Genomic DNA, 18,102 nt, shown 5'->3' on the forward strand with positions numbered 1-18,102 from the left:
GGCATTCACAAGTATCTAAGATGCCACCAAAGGCCCCTTTAGGAAAAGTAGGAACATTCACAAATATGTATTCTGTAATTATTCTTAACATAGTAGTAAAGACCAACCACTGAGGTCAGACTGCCTGGGTTCATTACCTAGTTGTGCCACTTGGTAGCAAATACGTGTCATACCCAGGATTTAGACGCCTCCCATTGATTCCCACCTCATAGTATTCACATTGTGTGAAGTTCCCTGCCACATTTCACCAGAGTTGACCTGATAAACAATAGAATGCAATAGAATGCAACAGAAATGATAGTAGGTCACTTCCAAAATTAGGTTAGAAAGATTGCTCTCTCTCTCTCCCTCCCTCCTTTCCTCTTTCTCTCTCTCTTTCATTTAGGTAATTCGCTCTAGGAAAAGCCAGGAGTCATGTCCTAATGACATACAGAAGAACTGTGGAGAGAAGGGACTGGTGGTTGGGAACTGAGGCCCTCAGCCCAAGAGACTGAGCGACACCTCATCATCTACCTTGAGACCCTGAGTTAAATGATCCTGGATTCCTGACCCTCAGAAGCTGTTGAGAAAATAAATGATTCTTTTATGTTGCTATGTTTTGGGAGTAATTTGTTACGCAATAAAAGATAACCATGTATTGACTTGATGAATACCATTTAACAGTAGATGTTATTTAAAACACCCTTCTTATATGTCTGTTTCCTTGACTGTGGTGATAATTTTATATGTACATGCATATGTCTAAACTTATCACATTGTATACATTAAATGTATGCAGTTTTCTATGTATCAATTATATCTCCATAAAGCTGTTAAAATAAATACAAATTAAAAATATGACCACTTAAAAAATACGCCAAATTTCATGAAGATACTGAAAATTATTGTCATTAAAATATAACTAGTTTTATTAAAAAAAATCTTGTCTTACATTGAAAAAACATGTGTGATATTTTAAGATGGAGACAGCTAAATGGCAATTTTTTAACTCAAATTTGAACCTGAGAAAATAATGACATTGTAAGATTTTTGAGATTATAAAGTTCTTTCCCTGATGGAGGAAAATAACTGCAGTTATGATTATAAAACAAATTCTAGGTTCAAAGTCTGGCTTTGTCATTTTTCATGTGGTTTAAGTACACTTTATAAGATGAGATATAATGTGAGGTGTCTGGACCAGTGCTTGTCACAGGGCAGCCATGAAAATGTACGAAGAGCAAATGGAGTGCATTGTGAACAGTGAACTTGAAGGTTCCTTCAGCATCCTATAGTATCTTACAGCATTCACTTCCTTCTATCTGGCCCTTCTTAACTGAGATTTTCTCAAATGAGCTATGGCTATAAAGTCCAGAAATCCGAAAGAGTTGTAAACATCTGGGTGTACATTCTGACACCAATAGTATCAGATAGAAGATGAGGTCACAGGAAAGGGAGGCTCTGATCTGTATCCAAAGACTTCTCTGAGATGAGCTTGAGACATCACACTGCTTCTGCCTTAACACATTTGCTTTAACCTTTTACAAGTTACCCCAAATTGACCCAAAGACTTGGACTCAGACAAGAATGGTCCTCAAACAAAAGACTGTGTATTTTTGTCACAGACATCTCTAAGATGATAGCAATTAAGGAAGAATTATGTGACATAAATCTTAAAAAGGGATCTTTATTTTTCATATTGTTCTAGAAAACCTTCCTAAAAGCTCTATGTATTCCTTTTGCACTGCATCATCCAAAACCCTTTGCTTTTATCAACTTTGTCAGATCCCCTCTTGATTATCCCCCTACCTCTGATAATCAAGCATTTTTTTGCCTTATAAAAATCCTCATTAGAAACACAATTCTGTAACCCCATAGGCACCTTCTTTTGAACTTGAAAGACATATCTTAACCATGTCTGCACAATCTTACTAACCTGCTGACTTGAAAATCCAGTAGAATTACTAATCAATTAATTTTATTTAAAAAGTCATTTGCTTATAGAACTACCAAGAAACAATCTCTGTGTTTTTAATCCTCATTCATTAACAACTGTTTTACGGAGTCGTTGACACAGCACTGTGGGAGCTATAGAGCTGCATGAAAAAAATACTACCTCCTGTAGAAATTCATAGTAAGTGAAGGAATAAAGTATGCCATTCAAGAGTCAAAGAACAAAAATTGATCTTAATATTGTTGTCTAATTATTATTTGGAATCATATTTATGTAATGATATCATGTCTAATAAAAATGTAAATGAGCCTTGAACTTTCTGCTCCTTGCGACAGCTCCCATAGTTTTGAATAGTTGAAAATTGGTGTTTATGGTACGAGAACAGTTATTTGCACTCAATACTGCTAAGAAAGCATTCTTGGTTAGATGTGGGCATCCACACTGGGTGCAAGGTGATGGAATGAATGCACAGTTCCAGAAGACTGTTGAGCTGGATAGTGGCTTCTCATATCATGTATGTAAGAGTCAAACACAAATTTGCCTTGGGATCAAATGTTGCAGAGGTTAAGATTATCCTCGCACAGGCCAGTCCCTCTCAATGGCCATCTGTGTACCAGAGGCCTTCTGGTAGCATAGCACCTAGAGTCAAGGTTTTAAAATCTGCTTTTTCTCAAGTAGCTTTATTTTACTTCTGAACAGTTTCTCCAACTCATTGTTTGATTTCTGCAGTCAAGTGACTAAAACAGATGGTGGGAATGGGGGAAAAAAGAGTTGGCTCTTGCAGTGAATATTCTAGAAAGCCCCAAACCAGTAACCATAAGCAGCCCCTAAGCTATCGCAAAAGCAAAACCATGTCTCTTCCTTCGCCTCTTCAGGCTATCTTTTTGAGATTTCTTTTTTTCCTTTGAAGGCCGATTTTACATTATCTTTTTTCTATATAGGAAAAGAGAAAAAAAGAAAAAAAGTGAAATTCAAAGGGATTCTGCTCCCCAAACTCTCAAATGTTAAATTATTAGAATTTTTTGACTGATGTGATCTAACAGGTTATGTGCTTCAATCTATATCTTTTCTAGTTCAGATTCCCCATCTCTCCTCCAGCATTTTACAGAAGAAAGAATGGGTCGAAAACATTTTCCAAGGCCAAGAAAATTGTTATATTCCAACACATAATGAAATACTGGAAATGCAAGTAAATCTGCATCTCTCCAAGAATTGCTCTCAGCTAAAGAAGTTGCTCACCCAGGTTACACCCCACTTCCTGGGGGCAGCCTACATCGAAGACTACTCAAGACAAGGTCCAGAAGCCCATCTCCCCTTGCCTCATTTGGGACAACTCTGAAGGACAGTCCCAGCACCACAGAAACCTATAGGGCAGCTGAAGCTGCTATTAAACTGCATCATGAGTTCAGTTTCTCCCTCCCCTGAGTTTTGTGTCCCTCGCGCTCTCAGGCGTCATTCCAGAAAGCACTTGCTAATAAACTGCCTCTATTTTACACTCTGTCTCAGAGTCTGATTCCGGGGAATTCCAGCACATGACCCTTATACGTTCTTTAAGATTCAGGAAAGTTATATGTGATGATTCTAATTTCTTATAATTGTATTTATAGGAAGAAAAAAAATTTTTAAATAATTCTTTGGCCATTGTAAAAAAACAGTTAGCCTCTGTCACCATTTTACAGCAAAGAGCTCTGATCTGGGGAATCAGATTGCCTGGTTCTCCTGCCTACGCTCCCAGCTCGTATGTTTCTTCTCGTATGCATCAGCTTGCTCAGCTGTGCAGTGCATTCTAGGGAAAGGCGTGCACAAGCCACATAATGTTTTCAACCAAGAAGTATTATCTTAGACAAATACACAGATTTTTTTTTTTTGTACTCCAATATAATTAAATACATCTCCCTGTGGGTATTAAGAACCAAAAACAAATTTCAAATAGTCTGTATTTTATCTACTAATAACATTTTATAGAGCATGGTGAGAAATGTCAAAGAAGAGGGGAAAATAACCTTATAAAAATAACGATTCTTAAGTGGATCAGCAGATATTTTCATACTCGTGACAAGAATTCTGCATCATGCTATGATTTGGTTCATACAAGACGCGATACAAGACTTCATACCCTAGTAAATCTAAATAATTACAAGTGGGGCCATCAGTAAATTTATCTACTATCATGAATGAAATCACAACCCTGTCAACATACAGATCCACAATTTTTTCAGTAGAGCTAAGCTAAAGCCTTGTCAATTACGTCAGTTACAAAGATCCAATTTTATTTATCAGAAAGCTTCAGGACTTTAAAACCAACTCTGATTATATGTTGAAGTCATTTCCTTTTGTTAGAGTTCTACCAACACAGAGCTTGGGTAACAAAGAATGTAATGTGACAATGTTATTTTGAAAGGTATATATTCCATTGATTCTTCATTTCTTAGTGAAATTTTATTTAAGTATAATAGACATAGTGAAAACTGAAATATCTTAAGCAGTGCTCGGTGATTTTCCAAAGTGAAATGCCTTATAACCATCACCCGGGGCGCACAATAGAGACTACCTGAAGGCCCCATGGGTATTTCCAGTAACTAATCACCTTCCATCAAGAGTACTTGCCCTTTGAATTCTAACCTCATATATCACTTTGCCTGTTTTTGACCTTTACATAAATGGAATCCTGTAGATGTGTTAAGTTTCTGTTTTGCAACATTATATCTGTGAATTTCTCCACACTGTTTGTGCCATTTTAGTCTGTTCATTTTCATTGCTGCAAGGTATTCTATTATATTATTATAATGTAATGCAGATATGACATGAGGAGTAGTATTGCCACACATGTGCTTATATCTGCCTTTGGTGAGCATATCACGTATTTCTGCTGGTTATATATCTAAGAGTGGAATCTATTTAAGAATGCAATTGCCGGGTCCATCGTGTATTCTTATAAATTCTGTAAAACTATTTGTTTAAAATCACATACACATACTATACAATACTTTTTAAAATAATAAAAATATAAATTGCTAGTCATTTTAGGGCTGTCCTATGTGCAGAGTAAGACATGGGGAATACGATATGTTTTGTTTTGGTTTTTTTTTTTTTAAATTTAGTCACAGCAATTCAGAGCTTGAGGTGACAACATGGGAGAGCAGAGTGCAGTGAACAGACTGAGTGTAGGTTTTGGGTTCTGAGAGTATGTTTAGGTTCTAGTTTCCATGTTTGTAAATTGGAGATGCTATTGTTTAAAACATCTTTTAAAAAGGATATAAACAAGGCATGCAAGGCATCTTTATCCTTGGAAAAGCAGTATACTATAGAGGTTCACAGGTTGCCCAGGTACATTTTGGAGTAAGTTTCTTAAGCTGTCTGAGTCTCTGTTTCCAAACATTTATGAAATCAGGATAATTGCCACACATGATATTATAAGAATTAAACAAAATAATAATCAGCAAGGTATTCAGCACGTGAATAATATTCAGAAGTTCTCAGTACTTGTTAGATTTCATTCCTTTCTCTTTCTAAGCTCTTTGTTTCCTTTTCTGTTTAATAAAAACAATTTTAACTGCCCTTAATATATCAGAAAATTTTACTAGAAGATATTCCACCTATAATTGACTAAAAAAAGAGCCCCCAGACACTGATGTGTTACAAACACAGGCAGTCTTATAATACATTTACTTCTTCACTCAGTAATGTGACAGATATTTAGCAAGCACTAATTCTTACTACAAGGTGTGAATATGAAGATTAATCACATACATTCCCTCACTATCATATAATTCACAACTTGTTAGAGGAAGGAAGCTTTGGACTTGAATACCTAAGTATACTAGGCAATATTATGCATAATTAATGTCACAAAGTCGTATAAAGATATGCTATTCAAATAGGAGAAAGGAAGCCATCATTTCTGGTTGGAGTAATCAGAAATGAGAAAATTTATGAGAGCATTAGTATCTGCTCCGGTCTTTGAAAGATGCATAGAACTTTGTTAGGTAGAGGAAGCTTCTGAGTGATTCCAAAAGGAAAGAAATCTTCAGAAGGAAAAATAAACAAAGGCAATATATTAGTGGACTGGAAAATGTAGACTCAAATCTGATATACTGAGAAGTTTGTAGGTTTTTCTTGGTAGTCAATGGGGAACCACTGGGGGAACTTATGGAGTGGAATGCCATGTTTTAAGTTGTTTTAAGAAGAAATCTGACAAATAGGATACAAAAGAGTCTGGAAGGCACTAGAGAGAGGAATGCTAATTATGAAGCTGTTTTTACAGTTCAGGTGTGAGATCCTAATGAATAGAATAAAAAATATGACTCTTGGGAATGAGAAGGTAGTCAGGAATTCAAAAGATATTGTGAAAGAAAAATCAATGGGATATGAGAATTTATTGAATGAGAAAGTTTCATATGGGATGAAAAGGCCCACAAAGATTCTGAAGCCCAACGATTTTTTCAGAAGAAACCTAGAGAAGATTGGCACAGATAGAACTTAATTACAAGAGAAAAGGGGCTGAAGGAAAAAAAATAGATACAGCAAAGTGTACAAAGTCTCTCTATGTAGTGAATTAAAAAGGACAATAGTTTCACAAAATATTACAGCTGGGAGTATAATGATTAGAATACAGAACTCTGAAGCCAGACCTTCTGTGTTAAATTCCGGCTCTGCCACTTACTCACTGTGTGAATACAAGCTAGGTACCTAACTCTCCAAACCTCAGTACTTATCAGTAAAAACAATAATAATGGCATCTACCCAATGAGTTGAAAAGTTGGCATTCATCATGAATTCCATATAAGTTTTCATACGCATTATAGTAAAATTTAGAGATGTATTAGAGTATAAAGGAGATATGATAGCGAGTAGACAGAAACAACCATTAATTCATTCATTTGACTAAATCGTGTAGGTTGTGTGTCTACTATGTGCCAGGCTCTATTGTGGGTATTGAGGATACAAAGTAATTAAAACAGAAAAAATCTCTGCCTTCATACGGATTACATTAAAATATGGGAAACAAATAATAAAGAAAAACAAAAATGCAAGCCAGACACAATAAAGAAAAATGAAGCAGAATAAAGAGGGCAGAGAGTGACCAAAGATGCTGTGTGATGGTCAGCGACGACTTGTTTGCGATAGTGACAGTTTAACACAGACCTGAATGACAGAAGGGAAGAGCCATATAAATGTCTATGAAAAGAGATTCCAGGCAAGTGAAACAAGTGAAACTGCAAGTCAAAGTCCTTGAGTTGGAATGTGCATTATTATCCAAAAAAGCAGACAGGAGGGTTATGTGGCTGAAATGGATTACAGAGAGGAGTAGCACAAGATACAGGGAGGAATAAGGCCAGAGGCTGAATCACATGGCACCCTGGAGGACACGGTAAAATCACTGGATTTTGTTCTACATGTGATGGAAAGTCAAGAGGAGTAACATGACCTAATTCATATAATGAAAGGTTGATGTGCAGACAACTTACTGTAGGGTCAGGAGCGAAAGAAAGAATAGTTACAGGCTTATAGCTATAGTCTATAATCTGTAAGAGATGGTTGTCGGTTGGATGTGGGCAGAGCAGTGAAGATGAGAAGGAGTGGTCAGATTTGGGACAGATTTCAAAAGCAAAAACTATAGAATTTGGTGAAAGATTGAATTTGGGGTGTAAGAAAATCAGAATAAAGTAGCAAGAAACTAAAGTTTTTAACAAGACTAAATCAATCCACATTGGTACCATGAGTTGAGTATGAAAAATCGTAGCAGGATCAAGTTTGGAGTTGGGCAGATGGAATCATGGAAGAGCCAGATTTCCATTTTGAACATAGCTGGCTTGCCTGTTAGCCATTTGGGGACGTTGAGTCAGCATTTGATATTGAAGTTGATGTAAATACCGGGAAGAGATTAAGGTAGATTTAGAATTCATGAGCATTTAGGTGGCATTAAAGCCACTGGTACCAGATGATCATTGAAGAAGCTAGTGTAGATAAAAGAGAGAAACTTGAAGACCAAGCCCTGGGATACTTCTTGACTCTTAGAAATTGGGAAGAAGAGCAGGAATAAGTAAAAAAAAAAAACAACTGAGAATGAGCAGCCAGTGGGATCGGAAGAAAACCAGGAGCATTCAGTATACTACAAGTCAAGTGAATAAAGTGTTTCAGGAAAAAGAGCGCAAAGTTATGTCATATTCTGCTGAGCATCTGAGAACTGACCATTTCATTTGACAATGTAGAGGTTATTGATAACCTTGGCAACCATGGCTTCAGTGGAGAAGGATTGGGAAAATGTCATCGAAACCAATATGAAAGATTGAAAGAGGAAAAAGTAAGTATAGACAACTTTTAAGGGAGTTTTTCAGGAAGGAAGAGAAATGGGGCTTTAGTGGGGGAAGTGGTATCAAGTGAGCGTGCTGTATAATAGGAGTAGTGAAAGAATGTTTGTATGCTTATTAGAGTTATCAGTAGAAGGAAAAATTGATGATACAGAAAATGGAAGGGATAGTTACAAAAGAATCCCTAAGTCTGTAAGAAGGGATGTCCACAAGGGAAAGAGCTGGCCTTAGATAGGAGCACAAGCAGATCAAGTAGATTTGATGGAAAGATAAGGATACCATTTCTAAATGCTTCTCTTCTCTTGGTGATATAAGAAGTAAGATTATTAGCTGAGAGTGGGGAAAGGAGGGAGGTACTGGCAGTCTGAAAAATAAGATTAGGTATAAGACATTAATCTGATAAAGTGAGAAAATGAATGACTAGACAAACACAGTGCCATTTCCAAATAGATGACGGTTTGCTGTGGATTTGGGATCATAAATACCCAGTGAGCAAGTTAAGTGTTTTTCTACAAAGTCAGCTGTTAAGGTACATGGCAAAAGTTGATAGACGAGCTGATTTAACAAAGGTTGAATTTTTTCAGGTGATATGATGGGGAAAGAAGACCAAAGGAGATGAGGGTATTGACAAGGGACTGAAAATAATAAATGACGATGTGTTGGAAGCTGAGTTTGGACAAAATGAGGACATGAAGTGATGAGGAACACTGAGAAGGTGACAGAGTTAATGGATTGGAGGTTGTAGTGGGATTGAAGAATTGTTGGCAAGGGGGCAATCAGAGAAGGGAGCAGAAAATTAATAAGGTGCTAAAAAAAAGGGATGATACAAACTAACATTTTGTAGGGAGTACAATTATTGGTTTAGTGTGTGACATAGAAATGATGAATTCAGATGGAAAAGAGCCAATATCATTTAAGGTAACATAAAGGAACTAACAGTATAAGGCATTGGATGGATTGTCTGCATGGGTATTGTGGTTACCAAGATTGATCATAGAGATAATTGAAAAAGAAGCCATCCCCAGACACTAATGTCGTCAGAGAATATGGGAGTATGACAGAAAACTTCAACAAGAAGTGAGTAGCAAGTGAGTATCTGTCAATATTTGCTTCAAAGGTGCTAGATTATTTAAGTCTGAAAACTGGACCTATTGAAGAAGTAAAAACAGCTATGAAGGTGATCATTAGAATAAAATCAGATACTAACAGAAATCTCAGCTCTTTTTACATCAATTCATATTTTCTACAATTTCTTAAAAATGTAGCTGTATGTTTGCCGATCGTTTCTTTGTATACAACAAATATGATAACAGAGTGAAAATTCTGACCTACTTATAAATAATTTTAGTCATTCTTCATTTTGTCCATTTGCCCAGAAAGTTCAGAGAAAGCTTTAATTAATTTTTGATAATTGATATAGAAAAGATAAAAACAGAAAGCACTTCATTTCTTCACTGTGGTACTGAACTTTACTCACCAGGATTGTTGGACTGGGCATCCATAGGAATCATGAGTTTGGCCCGGGTAGCTCGGCGTGCAGCCAGTGACCTCTCGAGAGTGGACATTGAACTTCCTGCTTCTTCAGTATCTTGACCTAAAGAAAAAACAATACTCCTGAGAGACATACCTTCTTCAGTAATATGAAGCAACAGCTCACATCATTTCTACAGGCACTCCAATGCCTTTTTCACTTTGTCGATGTTTTAAATAATAATATCTACTTTCTTGTTACCCAATCAATATATCCTCATTACACAAACATTAATAAAATGTACTATAATTCCATTATTCAGAAAATAACATTTATATTTTGTTATACATAATTTTTGCATATACATGTCTATGGGAAAGTGAGAAGGTATATATTAACATATTTTTGAAAAGTGGCATTATACTATATATATTATTTTGTAAATTTCTTAAGAAAATAACATGAAAATCTTTGTCAATAAATAAGTCAGTAATATAACTTTTAACAACATAATAACATTCAATTATATGAATTTGCTACAATTTATGCAACTATTACTTAAGACCCAAAGACATTAAATCTTACTATAAAAATACAGAAAATAAACTACATTCTTCAAAAGTAAAGCTTATTTATATAAATTTATTATAATTCCATAAAATGCTGTACCAAAGTCATTAAAAAATAATAAGAAAGAATGATATATGCAGATTTGAAAAGTTAATAAACATATATGTTGAGAGAAACAAAACTGAAGTTCTGAAGAGTGTGTATCACTAAAAAGTGTACTATTAATTGACATGGAGTTTTGTTCCTTTGACCAGGACAGCACGGAAAACACAACATAGTATAGCTAGCAAGATTTCGAGTGCTACTTTTCTTGTTATTATAGAGTTGGCAAATACGTCCTCAAATTAAAGACACATAGGCACAAGTATTTTCTCATTCTAAAGAAAACAACCATTACCAGGACTTGGAGAAACATCAAAACTAGTCTGGCTGGTCCAAAATGTCATCAAATATATAAAAGATAAAGGAAAAAATTAAGAAAGGGAAGTCCTAAAAATTATTGGCAAAATCTTCTTAGGACTGAGAGACAATTTTATCCCCTTGAGTGGAAGGCAGAGGTGCTCTCCCCTCCTGATGTCTAGTAAGAAACAAATATACAAGAATAAATATTTGTAAAGTATGTATTGAGGTTCCTGCAAAAAAGATCATTCATCCTCCAAATAGAAGCCTGTTCTTGCAACAGGCTTGCTGGTCTACCCTGTGTCTATTTAAACAGAGGAAGGTATCTGAATAGAGCAAGGCTTGAGAGGAGACCAGTGTGGATTAATAGCTCTCTCATTATTTGGCCTGGCAAAGGTGTAAGTGCTTCCTTTGGGTCAAGTGGTAGTTGGAAAGTTGGTGAGGCTTGAGTCCTGTAGCTGGAATTTACCCTAGTGCCATTGACTCAACGGAGGACCACTGAGAGCAAAATGGAGAGCTGTTCCTGGTGTGAGAGGATTAAGTCCTGATTTGATATCCCAAATCATGGAACTAGCCAGTGAAGTGATCCCACTGGGTCTCATAAAGAATTCCTACTTGTGTTTCATAAGAGATCCTGAATTTGGATGCCACATAAGGATAGCCCCTGTGCCCAAAAAGCAGTGAGGACTTTCAAACAGTACTTTCTTCACTCCCTCCTCACATTTCTTCCCCATCTTCTCTTCACCTCCCCTCCCCATCCTTCCATATAGCCAGGAAGAGCAGGTAGGTAGGAGGAATAGGTAAAGGTGTTTCTGAGGCAGACTGCACCCTTCTTCTGTTTCATCCCCACTATTCCATTCCAAGGTATTAAAGGGTTTAAAGAACAAATCATGACCTCAGTCCTCAGAGCCAAAAGTCTAGCTGGTCATAAGGGAAAAGGAATCTTTAGTTTAAACTTTGGATTGTAGTTTTTAATAGAACTAACTGTAGTTCCATAACTAATGTGACAAAAAAGTTAAGAACTCTGCTTGATATATTATTTAAGGTCTAGAAAAGGAATACTCAAAATACTCATGACTGAAAATCTGTAACTGAAGTCCTTGTTTAAAAAATTCTAAGCTAAGAAAGTCTAGTTAATCAGTTCACATGCAAACAACTAAAATATTTTAATTTGTCTTAAAAACAACAGCTACTTATCCTACAAATGCATCACGAGGGGACCAAGAGGTCATTTGGTGAGAATACTTGGTTAATTATGCGACTTCCCATAAGCATTTTGAAAATATGAGGACCACAGAAAGTAAAATATCTTACCACCACTTTCTAGATTTCTTATTCCTGGACATCATAAATTGTTCTGCACCAATTTATTAAACAGTAGGTTTTTTTCTTCAAATCACTATGTATACCAACAGAGCCTTCAGATAGACTCCATTAAACTCAGCTAGTGACCAGATAATGTGATTGCATGGAATGACAGTTGATCTCCATGGTAATCAAGACAAAGTAACAGAACAGTCAAGTTTTTCAGACTTTAAGTGTCCCTGACATGATTTTTTTAAAGCAAGGAATTGACAGCAAATTTAAAATCAACCTTCAATTACCCACAGACATGAGAAACTGCAAAAATGTACAAATGTCTTCAAATGTTATTGCCTTGACAAAACTTTTGTTCAAAATTCAACAAAAAGAAAAAATTGACTTAGCCTTCTCATTTCAATATTTCTCAACAGTATCGCCTCTTACCTCTTAGAAGTTTCAAAAAGCATTGCGAATACAAAAGGCAGGCAACAAGATGATGGGATAGAAAGTAAACCAGGTTAATCAACCAAATTTACCTCAGACTATTTTAACTATTGGTAACCCGCAAATTAATGAGAAAGCTACCTCTACAAAAGAGGAAGTGAGAACACATTGTGCAGCCCAGAATAGGATGTTTTTCCTGATGGCAGATAGAAGGGAGTTACCTGAATGAGAGGTGCTTTTGCTCCCCATCTGGGTTTCTGACTGGCTGTGACTGACTGGTGTGAGGTCTTGGCAGCTTTGAATGGGGGAGTCCCTTCCCGTAGGATCAGTGCCTGATGGCTTCTCGATGTTTTTCATCTCCATTTCCTCATGATGTATCCAAAGATCAGGGGGCCGCAGGTCTTTCTGGCTGCCCTTCCTTTTGCCGACACTGTGGGTGGCCCGTTTCCTATGGAAAAAAATTAGAAGGCAAATGTGAGTGCCTCTATTCAATGGCCCTTTCTCTCTTTTCTCTGTCAATTCAAGTTAGAAGCAGGGAAAGGAAACAAAAGTGCTCCCAGGAGGAAACCTGTGAAATCCAGGAATTGGCAGGCTTGTCTTTGCTGCCTTTCCTCTCTCTCCCTAGAGTTTCACCACATTATAGGAGTTGTGGGCCTGAATCCTCAGGGCCTCGGCTGCCTGCCAGAGGGAGTCTTACTCCAGCTTCCCTGGCTGCAAATCTGCCCACAAGGTGACGGTGGGTTCGATGGAGCCATATGCCCATCCTTGGAACTCAGTATGAGGTACTCGACTGCAACATCTGTTTAGGAGATAAATAAAGGAGTTGCTCTAAAAGGGCAAATAGAAATGAAAAGGCCAGAATTTCTGCCTCACAGCCAAGACTGGGGCTTAGAAGAAAGTCTATACCTCAGCTGTATAATTTAATAAGTGATCGGGAAGCTTGCTATTTGAAGGCAAAAAGCTGCATGAAGACATTCTTAGGAGAAGAAAACACTTTTTCCTTGGGATCACTAAGGGTCTGGATTCAAACACAATAGACAAATACCTTGAGAAGTGAAGAATACACTGTGGATGTATGCTTCAAATGTCTCTTATTTTACGCAGTAAGAATTTGGCAATCATAAATTTACTTTTCAGTGGTAGTCTCTTCTTGGGCCTAGTGAGAGTCAAATGTTTCCTGCATGATAAGCAGCGCGATGCTCATGCTAGCCATTCTCTACAGCAGAGGTCAGTAAACTATGGCCTGAAGGCCCCGTCTGCTCACTGCCTGTTTGTTTGAATAAAGTTTTATTGGAATCCTGTTTGAGCTCATTCAGTTTTTGCGCTGCAGTGTTGAAATAGTCTCCACAAAGACCATATGCCTCGTAAATCCTAAAATATTTACTATTTGGCCTTTTTCAGAAAGAATTTTCAACCTCTGCTCTACAGTTTTATAATTTAAAAAATCTCCACATGTAGCTTCTACTTCTTTAAAAATAATAATCTCTCTTCTTGCAGCAGAATTCAGACAGTTAAAATCTAACCTTTGACACGAGCCCACAGAAGTACCTTATTCTCGCTTTCCTCACTTGCATTGGTTTATGAAGATAACGAATTTCTTGGTTGATAAACGGTTCAAACAAACTATTCTCAGTGAAAACTCTGTCACCTGTGCAGGGCCATGGAGAGTAGCTTTGTTTTCCTAGTTGCTAAATAAGATGCTTTGCACATATTATGCAATTAATAAATGTTTAGTGTTATGATTTGTTATTTCCTTCACACTTTGTCATTCTTGAAGCATGTTGATGAGGATGAGAAAACAAAGAATCCCAGACTTAATATCTACCTAGCAATTTAGCAGAAAAATAATGTAGCGTTTTCTGCTCTAATCTTTTTCTAACCAATACCTGCATTTTGCTGACTTCCTGGCAGCAGCCTCATCCTGACTCTAGACAATGACTTATATAATAACCCCTAGATCATTTCCCTGTGTCTAAGATAATAACTCTCTGCTAACCATCCATTCCCTGAATTCATTTTCTTAACACTTCACCTGCCCACAGGGAACCAATCTGCAACTCATCTACAGCTTTTTATGTAATCTACCCCTGGTAACTTAGAAAAATTTAATGTCATTCTCTAACTGGGAGATTTCACCTTGCTATCTTTCTTTCTAACAAATCAAAATGCTAAACAACTTCGACTCTAATGCCTATGGAATTGCATACAAAGAAGCATAAGATCCCAAATCTTGGACAAGACAATCAGACTTTTCATGATAACTTCATACTGAAATAGCCTGTGGTAAAGAAATTTGTCAAATAATTTTTGAAACTAGAAATAAGTTATAAATTCTGGTTCCCCTTTCCTTCCATGCATGCTTTATTCATTCATTCATTTACCACTCCTCATTACCTCATGACCAAGCACCCCCAGGTGCATTCTATTTTAAAAAAAGTTTCCAAACCTCATTGAGGCAGAACCTTTTTTCAGTTATGATTTATAACCTCTATATGGAAGGAAACTATCATTCCTGATAAAATGCATAAGCATTTTTCTGATGGATTTTAATCAGAACAAGACCTCTTCTGAAAAGCTATTCATCCACTAACTGTCAGTCAAGAATGTAAAAATCTCTAAACAGACTTTTTTTTTGTATATAATCTACAAAAGACCATCTAACTACCTTTGTTTTCTATCATGTCTCTTAACCAGAGAAATCTTTGGGCTTGGAGAGGCCTCCCTCCTCTGCCAGTGGTAGCCCAGCCATCCATGGAGTCTGTAAGAAAACTGATATTTGCTCATAACTACATTGTCTAAAATTCGTCTTAGAACTTGTAGGAATGTCTGTCACTGGCCTTCTGTCCATCTACTGGTTCCATCACATTTATCCCTTCTACAAACACCTTCTCTAACAGGTATCAGTAATCTTTCAACTTTTGAAAATAGCTATAGGATAGGAGAGTCTCTTCCCACTCTATATATTCACAAATAAAAGCAAAACAAGGTATCCTCCAAGCCTCTCTGCTATTTGTCATATAGTGGCAAAGCTTTCACAGCATAATCACATACTGGTGTTTTATCTATCTATCTATCTATCTATCTATCTATCTATCTATCTATCTATCTATCTATCTGTCTATCTATCTATCTATCTATCTATCTATCTATCTATCTATCACCTATCTATCTATCATCCATCTGTCCATCTATATCTATCTATCTATCTATCATCTATCATCAATCATCATCTATTGTCTATTTAAAATACCTATCCATCTAATTGTACTTCTGCTCAAAATGCCATCACAATCCTACTTACTTAAAAACTACTAATTCTTTCCTTTCTCCTTCAGGAAGCTTTCCTGACCATTTTATGTCAGTTTAACCTTAAAATATCTAAATCATTTCCCTTATCTTTCTCTCTATACCATTCACCTTGTATTGATCACTGTCTGTGTTTCAGCTGGCCACATACTCCCAGTGTGTGAATTGGTTTTCTCCAGTATGTTGGAACAAACTGCTTCCTTCACTTCTCCAGCATTATCCATTGTTTTATAACATTTATTCATCTCTTATTCAGTGAATATTTATGGAATATTGACTATGTGTCAAGAACTGTGCTAAGTACTAGGAATGTAAAGGTAGACATTGGGAGCTTAATAAATGAGTGAAAATTGGCATGGCTCCTGGGATTTTCTGCATTCTTGGAATAAACAGCCTGTACTGGAACATGACAGGTAGTAAAGCTGGAAAAGTAGAGGGGACCAAATTATAGGAGGCCTTGCCTCTAACAGAAACGTTTTTAATAATATCAGTAAATCAATGGGGAATTGTAGACAGATTTTTAGTTCAAGAGTTAACATTAATCAAATTTGTTACTTTGCATGATACAGATCATGTTCTCAGTGCATAGTAATTACTTGAATTAAATAATAAGAATTTTTCATTATTGACGTAAGTGTATTTTTTGCAAGGTTCTTCTCTGATTCTTTATTGGACTACCTGTTCCTTACTTTGCATATACCTTTTACCTTAGGAAGAGTTTCTTTCTCCTCCTTAATGGATAAGAACCAACACTGAGTTTCCATTTTATTTGATGGTGCTCTCTGAAGTCCTAAAATACTGCTATCTCTTAGAGGTTCTTTTGCCACATTGTAATAAATTATTAAGTTCCCACTCTGCGCATAGGCATCCTCTGCTCAAATGCTCACAGAAGGCAGACATATAGCTCTTTACTAAGTTTTGTGGACTGATAGACATGTGCCCAAGATCTCATGGGAGACTGAGGCAGGGACCTTGCCCCACTGAGGACTAAGGGAAGGCTTCAGGAAGGAAGAAGGCCTGAACTGAGTATGAAGAAGGGTTGTAAGTTAACCAGGAAAAAAATATATTGGAAGTATAAATACCTGCCCTGCTTCCCCCATCCAAATCTTTCCCAAAAGTTTCCAGCCTCCTAATTCTCTATATTGAATATTTTATTTTTGTTTTACTAATTGCCATTAAAAATAACAACAACAATATATATATATTGGAAACCCAGGGAAAAATGTGTTCTAGATACCCAAATAAATCTGTATGTTCTGAAGTAGAATTAAGATATATTTAAGTCCTAAGTGGTTGCCAGTTAAAATCTCTGTAGTGAATACTGAAAAATGATTAAAATGTTAAAACTTTGAAAAGCAGTGTAAGTGACCTATAGTAGCTAAAGCAGATTTCATTTAAGAGTTTAAACATTTCATCTTCAGTACCAAAAATAATTATTTTGGTCAAGACTTGAATGTGCGCTAATATTTAAAACTTCATGTGTACATGTCAAATCAAACAGAAAGGTTAGTCAATTGGTGATCCTATCAAGTGAACCTTGAATTTTATTTACATATTTAAATTTAATGTATTCAGACAAGTCGTTGATTATCTACCCAGCTTCCTGCCTTAGAAAGGTGATAACCATGTGTCCTGGATTTCAGGATATTCTGTGTCAAATATTTTGCCTTTAGTATCGATTGATACATTCTAATTTATCAAAATACATGTTCTATACTTTGGCCAGGAGAATGTTATGACTTTATTAAAAACAGATAACACTCTCCTTCATCGATTTGTTTCCATAAAACATATTTTTTTTATATTATAATATTATGCTATAATCTCACTAATTCAAAATGTGTAAGGGGAGTCTCTTTAAAGTAGTAAAAAAATGTAATTACCAAAAAAATTGCAAAATTATTTTTATTTCACATTAGTTTGAAGCCAAACGTTGCTCTGTGTTTCTATAATTTAAAAGTATTCCATAGGGAATTTCAGTGTTTATAAGGCAGAGCGGATGATAGAGAGTATTTCTCGTTTGAGGAAACTAACAGCGGTTAGAGGTCTTCCCTTAGGTTTAATTAAACACTATTAATTTAATTAAAGGCATTGTAGAATCAGAACTAGATCTTGAGTTCTAACTTCTGTTAGTTTTTTCATATCGGGAAAATAAAATCTTACAATCTAGAATGTGAGTCAATCAAATAACATATCTTATTATTATATATGAGGTATAAATGGAAAACCTATGAATATAATAGACTAAAATACACAAACATTAACTTGAATAAAGTATTACTGATTGCACCCACACATATGTTTCAAATCCATTTGGATGCAACTGAAGTCCCAAAATAAAACACAAAGAAAATTTACATTCTCCAGCA

General features: G+C 36.1%; 1 protein-coding gene across 1 annotated transcript in view; it reads right to left on the minus strand.

Moving 5' to 3' along the window:
- The window catches only part of DCC (DCC netrin 1 receptor), a 538,543-nt gene that overhangs the window by 39,987 nt on the left and 480,454 nt on the right, over positions 1-18,102 (minus strand). Inside the window, 3 exon segments of the mRNA XM_011362349.2 lie at positions 8,521-8,605; positions 9,705-9,835; positions 12,649-12,875. Of these exon segments, the coding sequence (XP_011360651.1) occupies positions 8,521-8,605; positions 9,705-9,835; positions 12,649-12,875 (443 nt within the window).

The sequence above is a fragment of the Pteropus vampyrus genome, unplaced genomic scaffold, assembly GCF_000151845.1.
Source record: "Pteropus vampyrus isolate Shadow unplaced genomic scaffold, Pvam_2.0 Scaffold3, whole genome shotgun sequence".
Classification (NCBI taxonomy): domain Eukaryota; kingdom Metazoa; phylum Chordata; class Mammalia; order Chiroptera; family Pteropodidae; genus Pteropus; species Pteropus vampyrus.